General features: G+C 37.0%; 1 protein-coding gene across 2 annotated transcripts in view; it reads left to right on the top strand.

Moving 5' to 3' along the window:
* LOC137244704 (uncharacterized) overlaps positions 1-18,220 on the top strand; it is a 65,163-nt gene that overhangs the window by 36,181 nt on the left and 10,762 nt on the right. For both annotated transcript variants that reach the window (XR_010951166.1, XM_067774113.1), the window contains exons 3-7: positions 1,497-1,847; positions 1,939-2,061; positions 17,549-17,653; positions 17,710-17,814; positions 18,046-18,177. Coding sequence is in view for 1 of the 2 variants with exons in the window: in XM_067774113.1 (XP_067630214.1) it covers positions 1,497-1,847; positions 1,939-2,061; positions 17,549-17,653; positions 17,710-17,814; positions 18,046-18,177 (816 nt within the window). In the remaining variant the exon portion in view is untranslated. The remainder of the gene's footprint in view (positions 1-1,496; positions 1,848-1,938; positions 2,062-17,548; positions 17,654-17,709; positions 17,815-18,045; positions 18,178-18,220) is intronic.

Raw genomic sequence — 18,220 nt, 5'->3', positions numbered from 1 at the left:
GTTAACGTCATAAAATCTATGCCCCTACCAAATTTCAAAAGGATTGGTAAATTTTTGTTCGACTTATGGCATTAAAAGTATCCTTGACAAATTAAATGAAAAAGGGCGCAGCCACGCCCATTTTGAAATTTTCTTTTATTTTTGTATTTTGTTGCACCATATTATTACTGGAGTTGAATTTTGACATAATTTACTTAAATACTGTAAATATATAAAATTTTTTTTTAAATTTTACTTAAAAATTTTTTTTTTTAAAAGTGGGCGTGGTCCGTCTCCGATTTTGCTAATATTTATTAAGCGTACATATAGTAATAGGAGTAACGTTCCTGCCAAATTTCATCATGATATCTTCAACGACTGCCAAATTACAGCTTGCAAAGTTTTAAATTACCTTCATTTAAAAGTGGGCGGTGCCACGCCCATTGTCCAAAATTTTACTAATTTTCTATTCCGCGTCATGAGTTCAACCCACCTACCAAGTTTCATCGCTTTATCTGTCTTCGGTAATGAATTATTGCACTTTTTCGGTTTTTCGAAATTTTCGATATCGAAAAAGTGGGCGTGGTTATAGTCCGATATCGTTCATTTTAAATAGCGATCTGAGATGAGTGCTCAGGAGCCTACATACCAAATTTCATGAAGATACCTCAAAATTTACTCAAGTTACCGTGTTAACGGACGGACGGACATGGCTCAATCAAATTTTTTTTCGATCCTGATGATTTTGATATATGGAAGTCTATATCTATCTCGATTCCTTTATACCTGTACAACCAACCGTTATCCAATCAAACTTAATATACTCTGTGAGCTCTGCTCAACTTTGTATAAAAAGCAAAAGTGCTGTAAGTGTTTAAGGGTTGAGCACCTCTGAACGTAAACGTAACTACATTCAACAATTTTCAATATTTTAACGCTTGGAGGGTCGAAATAAAATAATTGGCAATGGCGAGTACCGAAGAAGATTTAACGATGATCTGTACGAGCTATACGCAGACATCAACATAGTCCAGCGAATTAAAACGCAGCGGCTGCGCTGGCTAGACCATGTTATGCGAATAAAAGATGACGCTCCGCCAAGAAAGTGTTTCTATCGGAACCCGCCTATGGAAGCAGAGGCAGAGGGCGGCCCACTCCGTTGGAAGGACCAGGTGGAAAACGATTTAAACTCCCTTGGTGTGACCAATTGGCGCCGGTTGGCAGAGAGAAGGAGCGACTGGCGCGCCTTGTTGGACGGCCATAACCGTAAGTGGTTACTTGAAAAAAAAAAGAGTTGACCTTGTGAACATTTCATACGATCATAACTTCAATTGGCTTTGTTGCCATTTGAAGTGGTCTTAAGGTCAATTGACGTTAGGGCCGTTGACCTTATGCCACCTCTCCAAAAAATGTATTTAATTGTATAGACAAAGATACCCTTTAGATAGCAGCTTAATCCTAGAATTTTAGTTTGAAGTATTTATCATGCAAAAACCTTATGAGCTTAACAATTTCAGATCAATTACTTGACATTACCATATCATTGGATGGAGTGGAGAATAAGTTGGTGCGCTCATTTGACAGTGGCATTGAATTTGATGAAGATTTAAGTTCGGTAAAATCAAGCGATGCAAGTAGCGCGAATGAGAATTCCTTTCGCTATCATCTGGAAAAATATGAAGGCTACACTTATGTGGTGGCCGAAACGCTTTCACATGATCTCGAACGATTTCACAGGAGTGAACGTAAACATGCGGGCACGTGTGGTAAAAGTGTTCCAAGCTCTTCGACTACATACAAATGTGGTTTCTGCATTTATGAGTGCACGGTACGACAGGAGCTGAATAAACATTTGCAAAAACATTTAGGTAAGTTAAAGCAAACAAAACTCACACCTTTTTGTTTCGGAAGTCAGGCAATTAAAGATAATTGAAATTATTAATTTTTTTCATTCAAAAGGCCCGCCGCAACACAGCTGTCGCCAATGCAATTTTGTTGGTCACTTCAAGTTTTTGTTGCTACAACATATGCGTAATGTACACCGCTGTACAGTGGAGGTGGTAGGAGCGAGTCAACAAGAAGGTATGACATTATTGTTTATCTAGATTCTCGAATATCACTCAGACGCGTGTAATCGCCACTAATAAATGGTATTGGCATTGTGCTGGAATGTAAACAAAATGTGCTCGCGAAGCGAAGGAAATTGAAATTAAAAAGCTTAACAAACGTGTAATATAAGTATCTGTATGTACATTAGACTCTGTCGATTTATTAACCGATATCGCGCCATCGATTTTTCGATAGGATTTGTGCTCAAGAAAATAAAGTTCCACTACGCATACCCAAAAAATTAATATTCGAGCCTGCGAAATTTTATTTTTTTGACTTTTTTCGACTTTGAAGTTTTTTCATGACGTACTAAAAAAATTTTCATATGTATGTATACCATGGTTCAATTATATGGTTGGCTCATCTGTAAAGCAACAAAATATGTCTGTTCAAATTGTCAAAATCTGTGTATTGGTGTTGGTGCGAATGGTATGGAATGGAAACATAAAACTTAGCAGTTTTTGTATGTGTAAGAAAAATGTTGCCAATGTGTTGAGTTTGCTATCCCCTTTTGACGATCCCTTCGGCCATGCAATGAAATAAATAAAATCAGCTGCTGAGATGAGCCAACCATATAATTTAACCATGTGTATGTAAACCTTGTCCGACCCAAAAATGTCAGCTAAAAACGTTGGCGATAACAGTTTTTTGAAAAATTATTTGTTGGGTATGCGCAGTGGAACTTTTTTTCCTGACCCCAAAATCCTATCGAAAAATCGATGGCGCGATATCGGTTAACTTTCGTCCATACAAATCGACCCACCTTAATGTACATACATATGGATGAATGGTAATGATATGGTTTGTTGATAAACAACTTTACTTCGGCGATATCTTATCGGCTCGCAAGGTTTATGAACTGCATTAGCCAGAAATTTGTATGATTAAATTTTATACCTAAACCCCTTTTTGATGGGAAATCGTTATATTTCGGAAATGGTCAGCTAACATAAATGGGCGAAGCGCGTGGGGCAACTAAAAACTTTTGACATTTTCTGTGAGGCATGCAAAGTTTGAGCCAACTGAGTACATATACTGACATTCAGCGGGTTAGGGTAGTTTAGAATAACCTCGTAGTAAGGCATGCCCGTAATGAAAAGGAACTAAAATAGCCACGTAAAAACCCCCTTACTTACTTTATTGCGGCAACCATGGTATGGTACCTAAAGTTCTCTATCAACGAAAAAACTAGCCTCGATTGAGATCTTTTATTTCTGAAGCCTACCACGGTTAATGTTTCAAGGATTATGCTTTGAAGGCAGTCACCTGGAATGTCTGCACTTCTGGAGGCAAAGGTCAAGTTGACCTGCTGGTTGATGGCCTTGTGAAGGCAAAAGCTGACCTCACCACCATTCCCAAAGAACTGCGATTCCAACCGCAGTGTCCATGAGCGTCTAGCCGGGATCTGCACTTAGTAAAGATACACATTATAAATATAATATTTATTTGCGCCTACGCACGAACAGATGATGCGCTCGGACGCGGAGAGGGGGGGGGGGGGCGACAGCCAGGGGGCCCTGGGGCCCGGAAGGTTTTTGGAGGCCCGGCAAGGCAAAGCAGTATTGAAAGGATCTAATAGATGAAATCATTCATCTCAAAGCCATCCACTTAGCAAATTTGAGATGTGATTCGCTGCCACATTTCAATTTCTGAACAAATTTCATGACTTGAAGATGGAAGTATTATTTTGCACACTTCCAGTCAGTGTGACTGAAGGGGAGCGTTCTTTTAGTCTATTGTCTCGCGTGAAAAATTTTTTATGTTCTACTATGAGCTAAAATCGCTTGACAAGCCTTGGAACATTGGCGTTGGAGTCCAGCTTTGCTCGCAAGGTAGATTGACTTGGCCGCGAATCGAAAAATGGGTCACATTTCTCTATGTTGTGTCACAGCCCGAAAAAAGAGATGTTATGATCAGGAATGTAACGTTGCCTTGGAAAGCAGAACCCTGCCTATTGGGAAACGCTTCGTACGTGTGAAGCTACACGCGGTTTGATACTGTATGTATGTCCCACATTAATTAAAGCTGAGGGAATCCAATATCCCACTGCATTAATTTTTGAAGTTTACCGTGTACAAGCTGCTCATAGACTTGAGGATAACAAGTCTCCTGGACGGATCAGGAGTTGCCGGACTGTGGTGCTCTTACCAAAGTCTTGTAAAAATCCGGAGCTTTCCAGTTGCGGGCCTATATGCCTGCTTAATTCCGCTGGCAAAGCTATCGAGCAAGTCATTTATAATTGTATCGAAAAAGAAATCGAAGACGTGGGGGTATATCGGAAAGTCTGTTCGAGCTTAGATAATGAAGATGCAGAAAACATGTCCAAAGGTGAGGTCCAAGGGACAATTCGTGGCACTAGATGGCACAAGCGATCTAACATTTGCTTATAGTAGCTTGGAAAATCGTATTTCGTTTTCTCAATCAGCTAGCCGCAGTAATGGCTTTTGTCGAAACACAGAGTCGATCACTGTATGCCACTCATACATATGTTGATCATATATATATATAAACATATTGAAGTAGGTACGAATACCTATGACGTCATTTCAATTCCGTGCGTGTACGGACGCTATACACAGGGTGAATGCGTTAGCGATTTCTAACCCTTTGGGACACTCAATAAGACGTGGCAACCGGACGTGTCACTGACGGTTTAATAGATATTATATATTAGGATAGGGCCCCAGCTACAGATTTATTGAGGTGGTAGAAAATGTGCAACATCTGGTGTGCCACCGTCCGGCACTAACTAGAAGAAGGTTGGTTACTCTCGGACAATGATCGGGAAATAGGGGCGATAGCTAAATTTATTGACAGACCGGTCAGTTCAACCTAACCATAATTTATTGAAATGGTTTGCTTCAAAGTAAGTGGTACAGTAAGAATTACATATCGATAGGGTATCAAGTGGTTTAAGTTTCCGGCTGGGTATCATATGGGTATATCCTATTACCTAAGAAAAATAAAACGCAGCTACTTTGTGGATCGGTAAAGCTGGTACGAACAGGTGGTACGAAAGAGCTCCGAGTTACGGGTGGCTTTTCCCAAGGTCTGACCTCAGTCTTCTGGTCTGGAACATTATGTACGACAAAGTATTGAGCTTTAAAGTTCCCAACGGAGTGAAAATTTAGTGTTTCGTGGATGATATCACAGAATATGCGATAGATATCGATAAAAGATACCAATAACGAGGATATGTTATGTGCACTAGGGACCAAGGGGGCGCAAATTATTTGCGGGCAGTGTAAAGCGCCAAATACTTCATACGGGTCCTCTTTGGCACTTTGCAGCAGAGCAATAGTCATATTTGCGCAAGATAAAGTCAACCTTGAAGCATGCACCGTAGGGACCTCTAGAGCTCAACCTACGGTAGGTGGTTTAATAGGTTGGATTACTATATCTATAAATAAAAAAAACAACAACTGTATTAACGTAGGCAGCGCGGCGCAGCGGTAGCGTTTTCTTAAGCTTCGAATCCAGCAGAAATAAAAGACTTCGCAACTTGTTTGCAAGATAACGAAATGCTGAAAACTTTATTTAAGTCTATCAGATATACAATTCATTAGGATTCATCAAGAAATTTACTTACACTTTGTATTTCTACTGCGCCCATGCGCTTTCGTTAACAATCAAAATGGAAAAGAACTAAATTTAGTATAATATTACAGATGTAAATTAGCGAGTATAAATTGGCGAATAAGACGGATAGAGGATGAAAGTAAAAGGCGAAATGGGTTGCCAACGCGACTTTTCGCAACACCCCCCTCCGTAAATCTCATGCAGCTCCATGCAGGACGTTTACTACATTCCTCTCAGCCTCTACGTCGAGCTTCGCCAGCTTTACTATCGGTCGCGTGCACAATCCGTTAGCAGTCTTTACTACTGCGCTTCGAGCCTGGCCATCTTTACCGAAATGGAGGTCGATCACGATTCCTTTAGCCCACGTATTTCGTTTCGAGTTTTCGTCCACAATAACTACAACGTCGTTTAATTTAATTGGATTCGGCGGTGGCTATAGTGTTAACTACTTTGTACTCTTTACTTTAATTTTTAAAATAATTTTAATTGAGTTTTCGTGTTAACTTAAAATTTTGAATAACTTCAAAAAAAGAAAATTCTAATTAGTTGGAAAATATCTAAACTCAAAAATAAACAAAAATAGATTTTTATATTTAAAATCAAAATAAAAGTTTTTTAAAATATCAACTTGAATGTTGATATATTGGCGATCCTACCAACGATCCTTCTGACCTACTCTCGATTTACGCGATAACAAAATTACGAAAATTCCGGATGAAATTTCGCTGTTAAAAAATCTAATAAAACTTGATTTTACAAATAATTCAACAACTAATCTACCATTGTCATTGACCTCCTTGGTACATTTAATTAACTTACAAATCGACGGCAATTCGATTAAATCCATACTACGCGTATTCTATGAACATTACGTGAACGTGCGTGTGCCTCTATCGAAAAACAACAACATCTTTATCAAAGTGATACATCATCGACAATTTCATTTATACCAAATAGTTCATATAACATGAGTGCAGATAGTTTGAATAGCCCACGTCGTCCAACTGACGACTGTAATGACAATGCAATATCTTTCAACAATTCTTGATGAGGTATTCCAAACGAAATCAGAGGAGAGCATATTAGCTACATACGTTAATTTATCTAAAAATCTTCTCGAAACATTGCCTGAATCGCTTCAATTTCTCAAAAGCTATACTAAACTTAGTGTAACGAAGCAATACAACAACATTCTGTGCAAATTTCATATAACAGTCGCTGTAAATTATATATACGAAACATTAAAACATAGAATAAATGTTGAAAATCAAATTAAAAACATAAAAAACTCTAAAAACGTGTGTGTAAACAAAATAAAAACATTTACAACCTAATACTCTTAAAAGCAACGATTGAGTTATCCAAGCCACAACAACAATTTTGCACGCAATACACACAAGAACAGATTTAAAATGAAGACATCACGATGAAAATTAAGAGATTTACAAAGAAAACAACAAAGCCATTGCATATTTTAAAAGCATTACGATATCAAACAATCCAGATATTAATTTCAAGATATTTTTAAACAATCATCAATCAACTACTTATTAATTTTAATATTTTTTTATTAAATTTAATTTTATGTAAGTATAATTTTTATTTTAATATTAAATTTAAATTTTTCAATTATAATTTAAATTAAAATTTTAAACCTTTTAACTTTCAAAATTATTTTAAGATTTTTATATCTTAAAAATTTTAATATACGTTATTTAAATTTATTTATTTTTTATATAAAATTAAATATTGTATTTAAATTGTTAACTCCCTTTCCAAAAAATTCTTAAATATTTTCTTATTTTCAAATTTTTCATTTAAATTTCTTTTCATATGGTTCTACGTTCACCAATACGAACTCGTAAATTTACAAATTCAGAAAATCAAAATATCAACCATACAAATAACATCATGACTCACAATACAACTCAAAATTCTAACATTAATACAACACAAAATACTTCAACACAAGATAACTTTACAAATTTTCCTTCTACTAAATCTATTAAATTACCACAATTTTGGCAAGATTGTCCTGATGCCTGGTTTTTGCTTGCTGAAGGACAATTTGAAATTAAAAATATCAATGATGATAATTTAAAATTTCAAAATATTCTAATTTTTCTTCAACGAGATACTATATCTAAAATTTTAGATGTTATTAACCCTCCTCCTCTTTTTAATAAATATGATACAATCAAAAAAGTTCTATGTGAAAGATTTTCTCTTAGCAAAGAAAAACGATTAGAACAATTATTTTCAAAAACTGAACTTGGTGATCGTTCACCATCTGAATTATTCAGATTTATGAAATCACTTATAAGTACTGACTCCATTGTAAGTCAAGAATTACTTTTCAAATTATGGATTCGTAAATTGCCACAAGAAATACAAATCCATTTAACTTCTAGTAACAATCAAAATAAAGATGAAGTAATTATTTTAGCTGACAAACTTTTTGATTTAATCAACAAACGTCATTCTTCCAAATCTCCTGTAGTCTCAAGTATAAATAATAATATTTTAGAACAATGCGTTAAAAATTTAACTGAATTAACCACGGCTATTTTTCAAAATTTAAATAAAATTGCTAATGATATTAATCAATTACAAATCCGTTCAAGATCTAAAGATAGAAATAGATTTAAATCTCGAAATTTTTCAAAATCAAGAAATTTTTCAAACAATCGTAATTTTACTTCACAAACAAATATTTGTTGGTATCACAAAAAATTTAAGAATAACGCTCTTAAATGTATACCCCCATGCAATTTTAATCAAAATCACAATTCAAATTCCGAACAAAATTTAAACTGAAACGATCCATTATGACGGTGACGGATAATGGAACTATTATTAAACCTACTCGTCGCCTATTCATATTTGATAAATTCAATAAACTTAATTTTCTTATCGATACAGGTGCAGTTGTATCAGTTATTCCTTTTTCTAAATTTAAAATTTATAAAAGAAATTCGGATCTTACTTTGACCGCAGCAAACGGTTCTTCAATTGAAACTTTCGGTACAAAACTACTTAAAATTGATTTAGGTTTAAGAAGAGATTTTGAATTTCCATTCATTATTGCGAATATTGATACACCAATTTTAGGAGCAAACTTTTTAGAAAAATTCGGAATTATTGGCAATATTAAAAATAAAGAAATAATGGATTCTACTACAAAAATTAAAGTTACTGGATCTTCTGGATTTTCTGATATTTTCTCACTCAAAATTCCTATTGTCGAAAATAAGTTTTCAAAATTACTTAATGAATTTCCATCTATTACCTGTGAACCAGATTATACTAAAAAAGTTAAACACCATACGGTTCACAGGATAGAAACAAAAGGTATTTTACCATTTTCGAAACCCAGACGTCTTGATCCAATCAAACTTAAAATTGCTAAAGCTGAATTTGAATTTTTAGTTAAAACGGGTATATGCAGACCCTCAAATTCTCCTATTGCATCTCCACTTCATCTCGTTCCTAAAAAAGAACCAAATGATTGGAGACCTTGCGGAGACTATCGAAGACTTAATTTTATTACTACACCAGATCGGTATCCTTTACCACATATTCACGATTTAACAATTGATTTAAAAAACAAACAATTTTTTTCCAAAATTGATCTTGTGCGTGCTTACCACCAAATTCCAATGGCAGAAGAAGACATTCATAAAACTGGAATAACTACCCCTTTTGGAATGTTTGAATTCGTAAGAATGCCTTTCGGTTTACGAAACAGTGCTCAAACTTTCCAACGCTTTATTAATGAAGTATTTTCTGATTTCGATTTTGTATTTACATACATTGATGACATTCTTATTGCCAGTGATAATGAAGATCAACATATAAATCATTTAAAATCAGTTTTCAAAAGACTTGAAGAATATAATTTAAATATCAAACCTTCAAAATGTACTCTCGGTGTAAATAAATTAAATTTTTTAAGTTACGAAATTTCAGGCGAAGGTATTAAACCATCTTTAGATAGAATTGAAATCATAACAAATTTTGAAAAACCAATTTCTATAAATAAATTACAAAAATTTTTAGGTATGATAAATTACTATCACAGATATATTAAAATGTTAGCAACAGAACTTAGTCCTCTGCATGAAATGTTAACACATGCAATTAAAAACAAACTCAAACAATTAAATTGGACAAATGAAACCACAACAGCTTTCGAAAATGTTAAAAAACTTTTTGCTAAAAATACTTTACTTACACATTTCGACAAAAATGGTACTTTATCATTAGCAGTAGATGCATCAAATGTTGCTATTGGAGCAGTTCTTCAACAAACTAGCAATAATATACTAGAACCCTTAGCTTATTTTTCAAGAAAACTAACTACAACAGAAACTAAATATTCAACATTTGATCGTGAACTTTTGGCAATTTATAATTCAATTAAACATTTTAAACATTTTCTTGAAGGTAGAACTTTTACAATTTATACTGATCATAAACCTTTAATTCATGTTCTAAATTCTAAAGTAGATAGATCTCCTCGTCAACTACGTCATCTTGAATATATTGCTCTATTTACAAATGATATTCAATATATACGTGGAAAAGACAACATAGTTGCCGACACACTTTCCCGTATTCCAGAAATAAATGCAATTTCAACTCAAGATATAAATTTAGAAACTTTATATAAAGAACAGCAAACTGATACATTTTTACAAAAAACCATTTCTGATCCAAATTCTAAAAATAATTTAAAAGAAATTCATTTTCCAATTATTAATTTAAACATATGGTGTGATGTTTCTCTACAACCTTTTCGACCTTATGTTCCACATTCTATGAGAAGAATTATATTTGACAAAATTCACTCATTATCTCATCCAAGTATAAGAACAACTAGAAAATGAATTCAAAATAAATATTATTGGCCTAACATGCGTAAAGAGATTAACGATTGGACTTCATCTTGCATCAATTGTCAAAAATCCAAAATTTCAAGACATACTAAATCTCCTATCCAAAAAATTCAAATACCATCAGGCCGTTTTGAACATATTCATATGGATATTGTTGGACCTCTTCCAGTTTCAAATGGAAATTGTTATATTTTAACAATTATTGACAGATTTTCACGTTGGCCTGAAGCTTATCCGCTTAAAGATATTTCAACAAATACTATAGTAAAACTTTTATTCAAAATTATATACCACGATTTGGTATACCATTAAATATTACAGTAGATCAAGGTTCACAATTCACCTCAAAATTTTTTACGGAATTAACTAAACTTTTAGGTTCTCATAAAATTCATACATCTCCTTACCATCCCCAAGCAAATGGCATGATAGAGAGATTTCATCGAACTTTAAAAGCAGCAATTATAGCATCAAACGACTCGGTTCATTGGTCTGACATTTTACCATTCATTCTACTTGGTTTACGAACTTCTATTAAAGAAGATTTAAAATGTTCATCTGCTGAGCTTGTTTATGGCCAAACACTTAGAATACCTGGTGAATTAATTATTTCAAATAGTAATAAAGAACATGATTTTTCTAATAACGCTCTTCATAAAATAAGAGAATATTTTTCGCTTGTTCGTTCTAAAGTTTTTCATCATAACAAAGAAAATGTTTTCGTTCCTAAACAATTAGAAAATTGTGAGTATGTTTTTGTTAAAGTTCTTCGTAAATCTAATTTAGAATCACCTTATGAAGGACCTTTTAAAGTTATATCTAAGAAACATAAAACATTTACAATTCAATACAATAATACTATTAAAAATATTTCAATTGATTTACTTAAACCAGCAAACATACTTATTAACACTAATTTAAATACAAATACATTAAACAACAAAAAACAAAAAAAGGTTACATTTAATATTAATTAATAATTTGTTTGTTTCAAATTTTCTTGGAGGGGGAGTAAATATAGTGTTAACTACTTTGTACTCTTTACTTTAATTTTTAAAATAATTTTAATTGAGTTTTCGTGTTAACTTAAAATTTTGAATAACTTCAAAAAAAGAAAATTCTAATTAGTTGGAAAATATCTAAACTCAAAAATAAACAAAAATAGATTTTTATATTTAAAATCAAAATAAAAGTTTTTTAAAATATCAACTTGAATGTTGATATAGTGGCTGAAACCATTTTGACCGTCTTGTAAGGCATGGCAGGTATTCCCGAACCCAGCGCTTCCAAAATTGATCGGCCAGCTGACAGGATATTCGATAATTTCTACGAAGCGAAGATCCGGAGTCGTCGAAGTTCTTTGCCTCACGAATTCCGCTGGAACAACCGATAAGGAAGTGGTTCGGTGTAAGAGCTTCGTGTTCGGCGGATTCGATCGGAACATAAGTTAATGGTCGCGAATTGAGTATATTCTCGACGTCGGCTAACACTGCCCGTAGTACCTCCTCACGCAAACTCGCCCCCGGAAGAAGGTCCATCAATATCGACTTCGTTGAACGTATCATGCGCTCCCATGCACCTCCCATATGCGGCGAAGCTGGCGGTATAAATACCCACTCGATTTCAGGATACTTTCTCTCTAAATCCTCAGATGATAACTTGTCGATTTCAGTCAGGATAAGCTTGCTAGCACCCCTAAAATTAGTTCCGTTATCCGAGAGAATTCGCTTAGGTACGCCGCGGCGGCTCACAAATTGTTTAAAGATTAAGAGGAACGACTCGGTAGATAAAGACGGCGAAATTTCGATGTGAACTGCTCGAGTGGTAAGACATGTAAATAAGGCGCACCAGCGCTTTTCGCTCCTGCGTCCAACGGCCACATCAATGGGTCCAAAATAGTCCACACCGGTAAATGTAAAGGGTCTGGTAAATGATGATAGGCGTTCAATGGGCAGATCGCCCATCTGAGGAGGTTGCGGTCTAGCTTTGCGATTGCGACACGTTTGACATTTGGCCGCGCATTCTTTTACCAATCTTCTCAACGCAGATATACAGAACTTTTGCCTTATTTCATTTACAACGATATCGTTGAAATGGTGATGAAATTTCTGATGATAATAATTTACAATTAGTCGCGTCACGTCGTGATTTCGCGGGATAATAATAGGTCGCTTCGAGTCTATCTCGATCCCATTCACAGCGTCGATTCTTCCCTTTACGCGGAGTAAACCCTTCATATCGAGGTACGCACAGAGTTTGAAGAGGGGAGATCTTCTAGTGACTCGCCCATCCTTATTCAGCTGGCTGATTTCTTCACCATAAACATCTCTCTGACATTTAAGCATCAATGCGAGCTCAGCTGTGACCAGGTCGTCCATCTCGATAAGCTTCTTCACCGCTTGCGAGCATTGCTTACCCTTTGTAACTAAACGAATGAATCGTAATACAAAGCGCTGAGTGGTGCGTAGTTTCTGCCAAGAACTAAATCTTCTTACGTCTGGCGTAATTGCGGATATCTGAAATGGTATAATATTCTCAGAAACGGCGTGGTGCAACGCGTCTATCATGTCACCATCGTCATTTGAAATTATCGTTTCAGGCCAATACAGCTCATCCTCGAGTAAAAACTTAGGTCCGCTGAACCAACGCTGGTTGTCATCGAAGTCACGGTTATCGTTCCATTTAGTTCCTTCGTCCGCGATATTTTCCCGAGATGGCAACCACCTCCATTCCTTGATGTTGGAGCCTTCAAGAATTTCTCCTACCCTCAACGCGACGAATTGATTAAACTTCCTGGTGTCGGAGCGCAGCCAAAACAAAACGTTCTTGGAATCAGACCAGAAAAATCGGCGGTTTACTTTGATGGACAATTCTGATTCTAAGAAGTTACCTAGTCGTAACCCTAAAACCGCAGCTAATACCTCAAGCCTTGGCACGGAAATTGGTTTCAATGGCGCGACGCGAGTTTTCGATGCAACGAGAGTGCAGCATATCTGGTTATCTGCTTCCGAACGTATATAGGCAAGTGCTGCGTAGGCTTTCAAACTAGCGTCTACGAATACATGGAGTTGTATTTTCTTGGTTTTACCAACCGAGAGGCAGCGGGGAATTCGTATATCATTTATCGATCGAATACGTTTCACCCATTGTAACCAGCAGTGACGTTCATCTTCTTTTATTGGATCGTCCCAGCTAACTCCAGAGCGCCACACGTCTTGTAAAATAATCTTTGCTTGAATGATAACGAAGCCAAGTAGACCGAGTGGATCGAAAATCGTCATTATGGTGCGCAGAATTTGACGCTTCGATACGATCGCGTTAGGATCAAAGGTTTCCTCCGAAAATCGTTCAAAAAATGCCAGTTCATCTGAATTTGGCAACCAGAACATCCCAAGTACTTTCTCTATTACGGCTTCTGGTTCATCAAAGCATTTATTACGTGCGGTACGACTAGCACCGAGTGCCGACATTACTCGACTTGAGTTGGATATCCAATTTCTCATTTCGAAACCGCCCTCTTGATGAATCCAACGAACGGTAGTTGCGAGGGAAGCTAAGGCGTTTTCAGAATCAGCGCTCTGAAGCCAGTCATCGACGAAAGTATTTTCGATAATAGCCTGAACGGCTTCAGGGTGTTTGTCAGAGAATCGTTCAGCGTTGCGGTTTTTTACATAATTTGCTAAAGACGGAGAACACGAAGCACCGAACGTCATCACGTTCATCACGTATACGTCGTAGTCGCGAGATTGATCGCCATTCCGCCACAGGAATTTTTGCGCATCTAGGTCTTCTGCTACGACCTTGATTTGATGGAACATTTCGCGTATGTCTCCGCAGACCGCGAAAGGCCGTTCGCGGAAGCGTAGAAGTATTCCCATCAAAGATTTTAATAGATCTGGTCCCTTAAGTAACATGTCGTTGAGCCCTATGCCCTTCACCTTTGCCGCAGCATCCCAAACCAATCTCATTTTATTTTTGTTAATATTTAAAACAGTAAAAATGGGTAGATACCATGACCTAGCGCTATCCCTTATCTCATTTTTGGCTAGCTTTTTTACCCCTTTTGTTCGTAATCTTTTATTTTATCAACTAAAAAACGGTTTAGTTACACATCCCTCCTCATTTTGCTCTCCAGGCATGAAAGACGCCTGATTGCCATAGGAAGGGAGTCTGGAAGTTGAAAAACATCGTATTTCCAAAGCAGTCCCGTTTCCCATCTTTTTTCCGTATCAAGAAAACGTGTAGTCGTTTTCATAATTTGAAGAGCGCGCTCATCGTCATCAGAGATGAGAGGCTTCGTTGGCGCGTACACTCCTATTGATTCGATTGAAAAATATGATTTCATCTCCTGGTCCATGCGGCTTTCTACAGATGCACTGCACTCGCAAATATGAAGCAATGAATGTTTGGTGGAGCTATTTGCATCGCGTCCGTATACGCTCCAACCTAGACGGCACCTTGCAGCGATAAGATGTGACTCAGTATTTTCTTTTATTTCCATAGGGACCCCAATTTTCACGTTATCTAGACCTATTAAAATTCGTGCCCTAGATGCTTCATATGGTCGAATAGGCAAACCCTTAAAATGTGCGTGATTAGTAATCGCGTCTTTGTGAAGTGACTGCAAAGGAAGCCCAAGATTTACGATGGTACGAACATTTGAAAGTGTATACTTTTGAGAGGGTTTATCAATGGGGGAAATATCAAGGTTTCCAAATTTTGAGTCTACTTCGCTTTGAGTGATTTGGTTAGTCCAGCGCAAACATAATGAACCAGTTGGCCCTTCCAAATTGAGATCTTCTGCTAGTTGACTCTCAATCAACGTACACGATGCCCCCTCGTCGATCAACGCAAACGTATTTATTGATTTCGTTTTACTATACAGAGTAACTTCCACATACCTGAAAAGTGTTTTTGTTGTTCTTTCTCAGCTGTATTACTAGGCTGGTGGTATAACGTTGTTTGCTCTCGCTTTTCAACCGCTTCCGAAGTTGTAGTGTGTAGTAGAGGGTGATGAGCCATTTTACAGCCGTCCACACCGCAGCATCTTTTAGAAGAGCACCGCCGAATGAAGTGTGGTTTGAAGCAGCGCAGACATAATCTCTTTTCACGTATTAATTTCCACCTATTACTTGGAGAGAGCGCAATGAATTCACAACAATCGGCAAGCTTATGACTGTCACTACATTTTACACAGCTATTTGTCTTGTCACTTGACGTAACTTCGTGTATCATTATTCTTGCCTTATGTGATTCGCGACTGCCCCTTTTCGTTTCGCTGTTGGTTTGCACAGACGCTGGCGATAACGGCTGCAGAGACGTCACTTGGTTTGCACATATGGCGAGACTGAAAAGCCACTCATCAAAGGCGGCAATATCAACGCGATTCAGCGACATGCATCGCTGCCCCAACTCAATCTTTGACTGCATGGCAACTTAGAGACTAACTCATTGAGTAGAACTGGGTCGTTTAAATAATTTGTTAAACCGATTGCTTGCATCGTAGAGCAATAATTTTGCACGGCTAAAGAAAATGATACGAGTGTTTCTAATTTATTCGGCTGGACCGCTGGCTCCTCTCTCAGTTTACGCTGCATTGCCTGATGGATGACATCTGGTCTGCCATATAACATACGGAGGGTGCTGATTGCTAACCCAACAGTTGACGGAACCATCAGTCTCCCACGAACTGCTTCTAAAGCTGGTCCCTTAAGGCACTTTTGCAGTCTGATGAGGTTTTCCTGATCGCTGAATCCGCACCGAATTGTTGATTGCTCGTAGTTGGTAATAAATAATGGCCAGTCTTCAGGTCGACCTGAAAACATTGGCAAATGTTTCGTGAGCACTTGACGACTTGCTACGTGCATAGCTGTTAAATTAACTTCGGCTGTGCTAGACACTGCACAGCTGTATGGAGGAATAGTATTTGACTGCACTCCGAATTGCGTAGTTTGATTCGGCATATAATTCTGGTACGAAAATCCTGCTGCGCCAGTAGAAGTAAATGGGGGGTACATGGAAGCGTACGAGGTAAATTGCTGAGTAAATGGTGCTACATTGCAAAACGTCGAATTTGAGGTTAGGTTGGGCAGCATGGTTGGCATGGTACCAGATGAAGAAGTGGCATAAGGAAATGTCAACACACTATTGAGGTTAGGGGGAACATTGTGCATGCTGGACGGTGCAAGTATACCTGTTTGTTCCATAGTGTGAGAACCAGTGAATGTATAAAGCGGCGACGAGCCGTACAAGGAAGAAAGCGTGTTACCCGTTTGAGCGGATTGTTGGACGGGCGTAGATGCGTGACGATTAGGCGCGGTGCCGGTGGTGGGTGTGGTAATACCTACGCTGGCGGCATGGTCGAATTTGTCAGCCTCATCTGCGGGAAATTCCTGCTGGTTTCCACTCTGCGCGGGCGATGTGGTCGTTGGAACGTTCTCCATTTGTATGGCTTTGTTGTATGCTAGCTACTTCCAATAATGTAAAGTTTTTCAGAATATTAACGTAGGCAGCGCGGCGCAGCGGTAGCGTTTTCTTAAGCTTCGAATCCAGCAGAAATAAAAGACTTCGCAACTTGTTTGCAAGATAACGAAATGCTGAAAACTTTATTTAAGTCTATCAGATATACAATTCATTAGGATTCATCAAGAAATTTACTTACACTTTGTATTTCTACTGCGCCCATGCGCTTTCGTTAACAATCAAAATGGAAAAGAACTAAATTTAGTATAATATTACAGATGTAAATTAGCGAGTATAAATTGGCGAATAAGACGGATAGAGGATGAAAGTAAAAGGCGAAATGGGTTGCCAACGCGACTTTTCGCAACAATCTGCTTACCATTCTTATAGACTCGTAGTAGATTACATTGAGTACACAATGCAAGTTCATATCCCGAAATAACACATTCATTTATTACTTATCATAAATATTAAAATTAAATATATTTTAAATTGTTCCATGATATGCGACTATTAAACAGTAAAAGGAGCAGCAGCATCAGAAAATGCGATGTATAACTGCCATTTATGTGATGAATATTTTGTCAATTATGATGCCTTGCAACAACACCGAAAATCTCACAAAGGTGTGTCATTGTTGTTGCTTTTACTTGTTAACTTAACTAATCAAGTTTTTTTGCAGTTTTTTGTCAGTGTACCATTTGCACCTTTAAAAGTTCAACGCGCGAAAGTATTTTGGAACATTTGGCTAAAGAGCACAAGGTACTTGTGGATCGCCGATTGATGGGTAAGTGAAGATGGGAATATGGAGGTGGAATGATATAAAAAATAATAACTAATATGTTATTAGTCTGAAATACTTGGCCTGCAAGTACAATATAAAAGTCCTCCTATCTCTATCACTATAAAAATCGACATTACTATCACTGTCACCATCACTTTCAGTATCACATAACTTTCAACATTATTATTACTATAGCAATCACTACCAATATCATAATGAAAATCCTTTTTCCAGTCAAATATATACCGCTCCAGAGGACTAATGGCGAGCAAGACCTATCACCTAACGAAAATAAAAGCCAGCATACAGATTTGGAAGTCTTACCAAAGGATAGACGATATCGAATACATTTATGTCAATTTTGTGGTAAGAAGTAATAGGCTTCCTCCCAACTCCTCCTGCAGTTCCT

The sequence above is a fragment of the Eurosta solidaginis genome, chromosome 3, assembly GCF_040869045.1.
Source record: "Eurosta solidaginis isolate ZX-2024a chromosome 3, ASM4086904v1, whole genome shotgun sequence".
In the NCBI taxonomy this organism is placed as follows: Eukaryota; Metazoa; Arthropoda; class Insecta; order Diptera; family Tephritidae; genus Eurosta; species Eurosta solidaginis.
The sequence above is the reverse complement of the archived record's forward strand: the minus strand, read 5'-3'. Positions and strand labels throughout refer to the sequence as shown.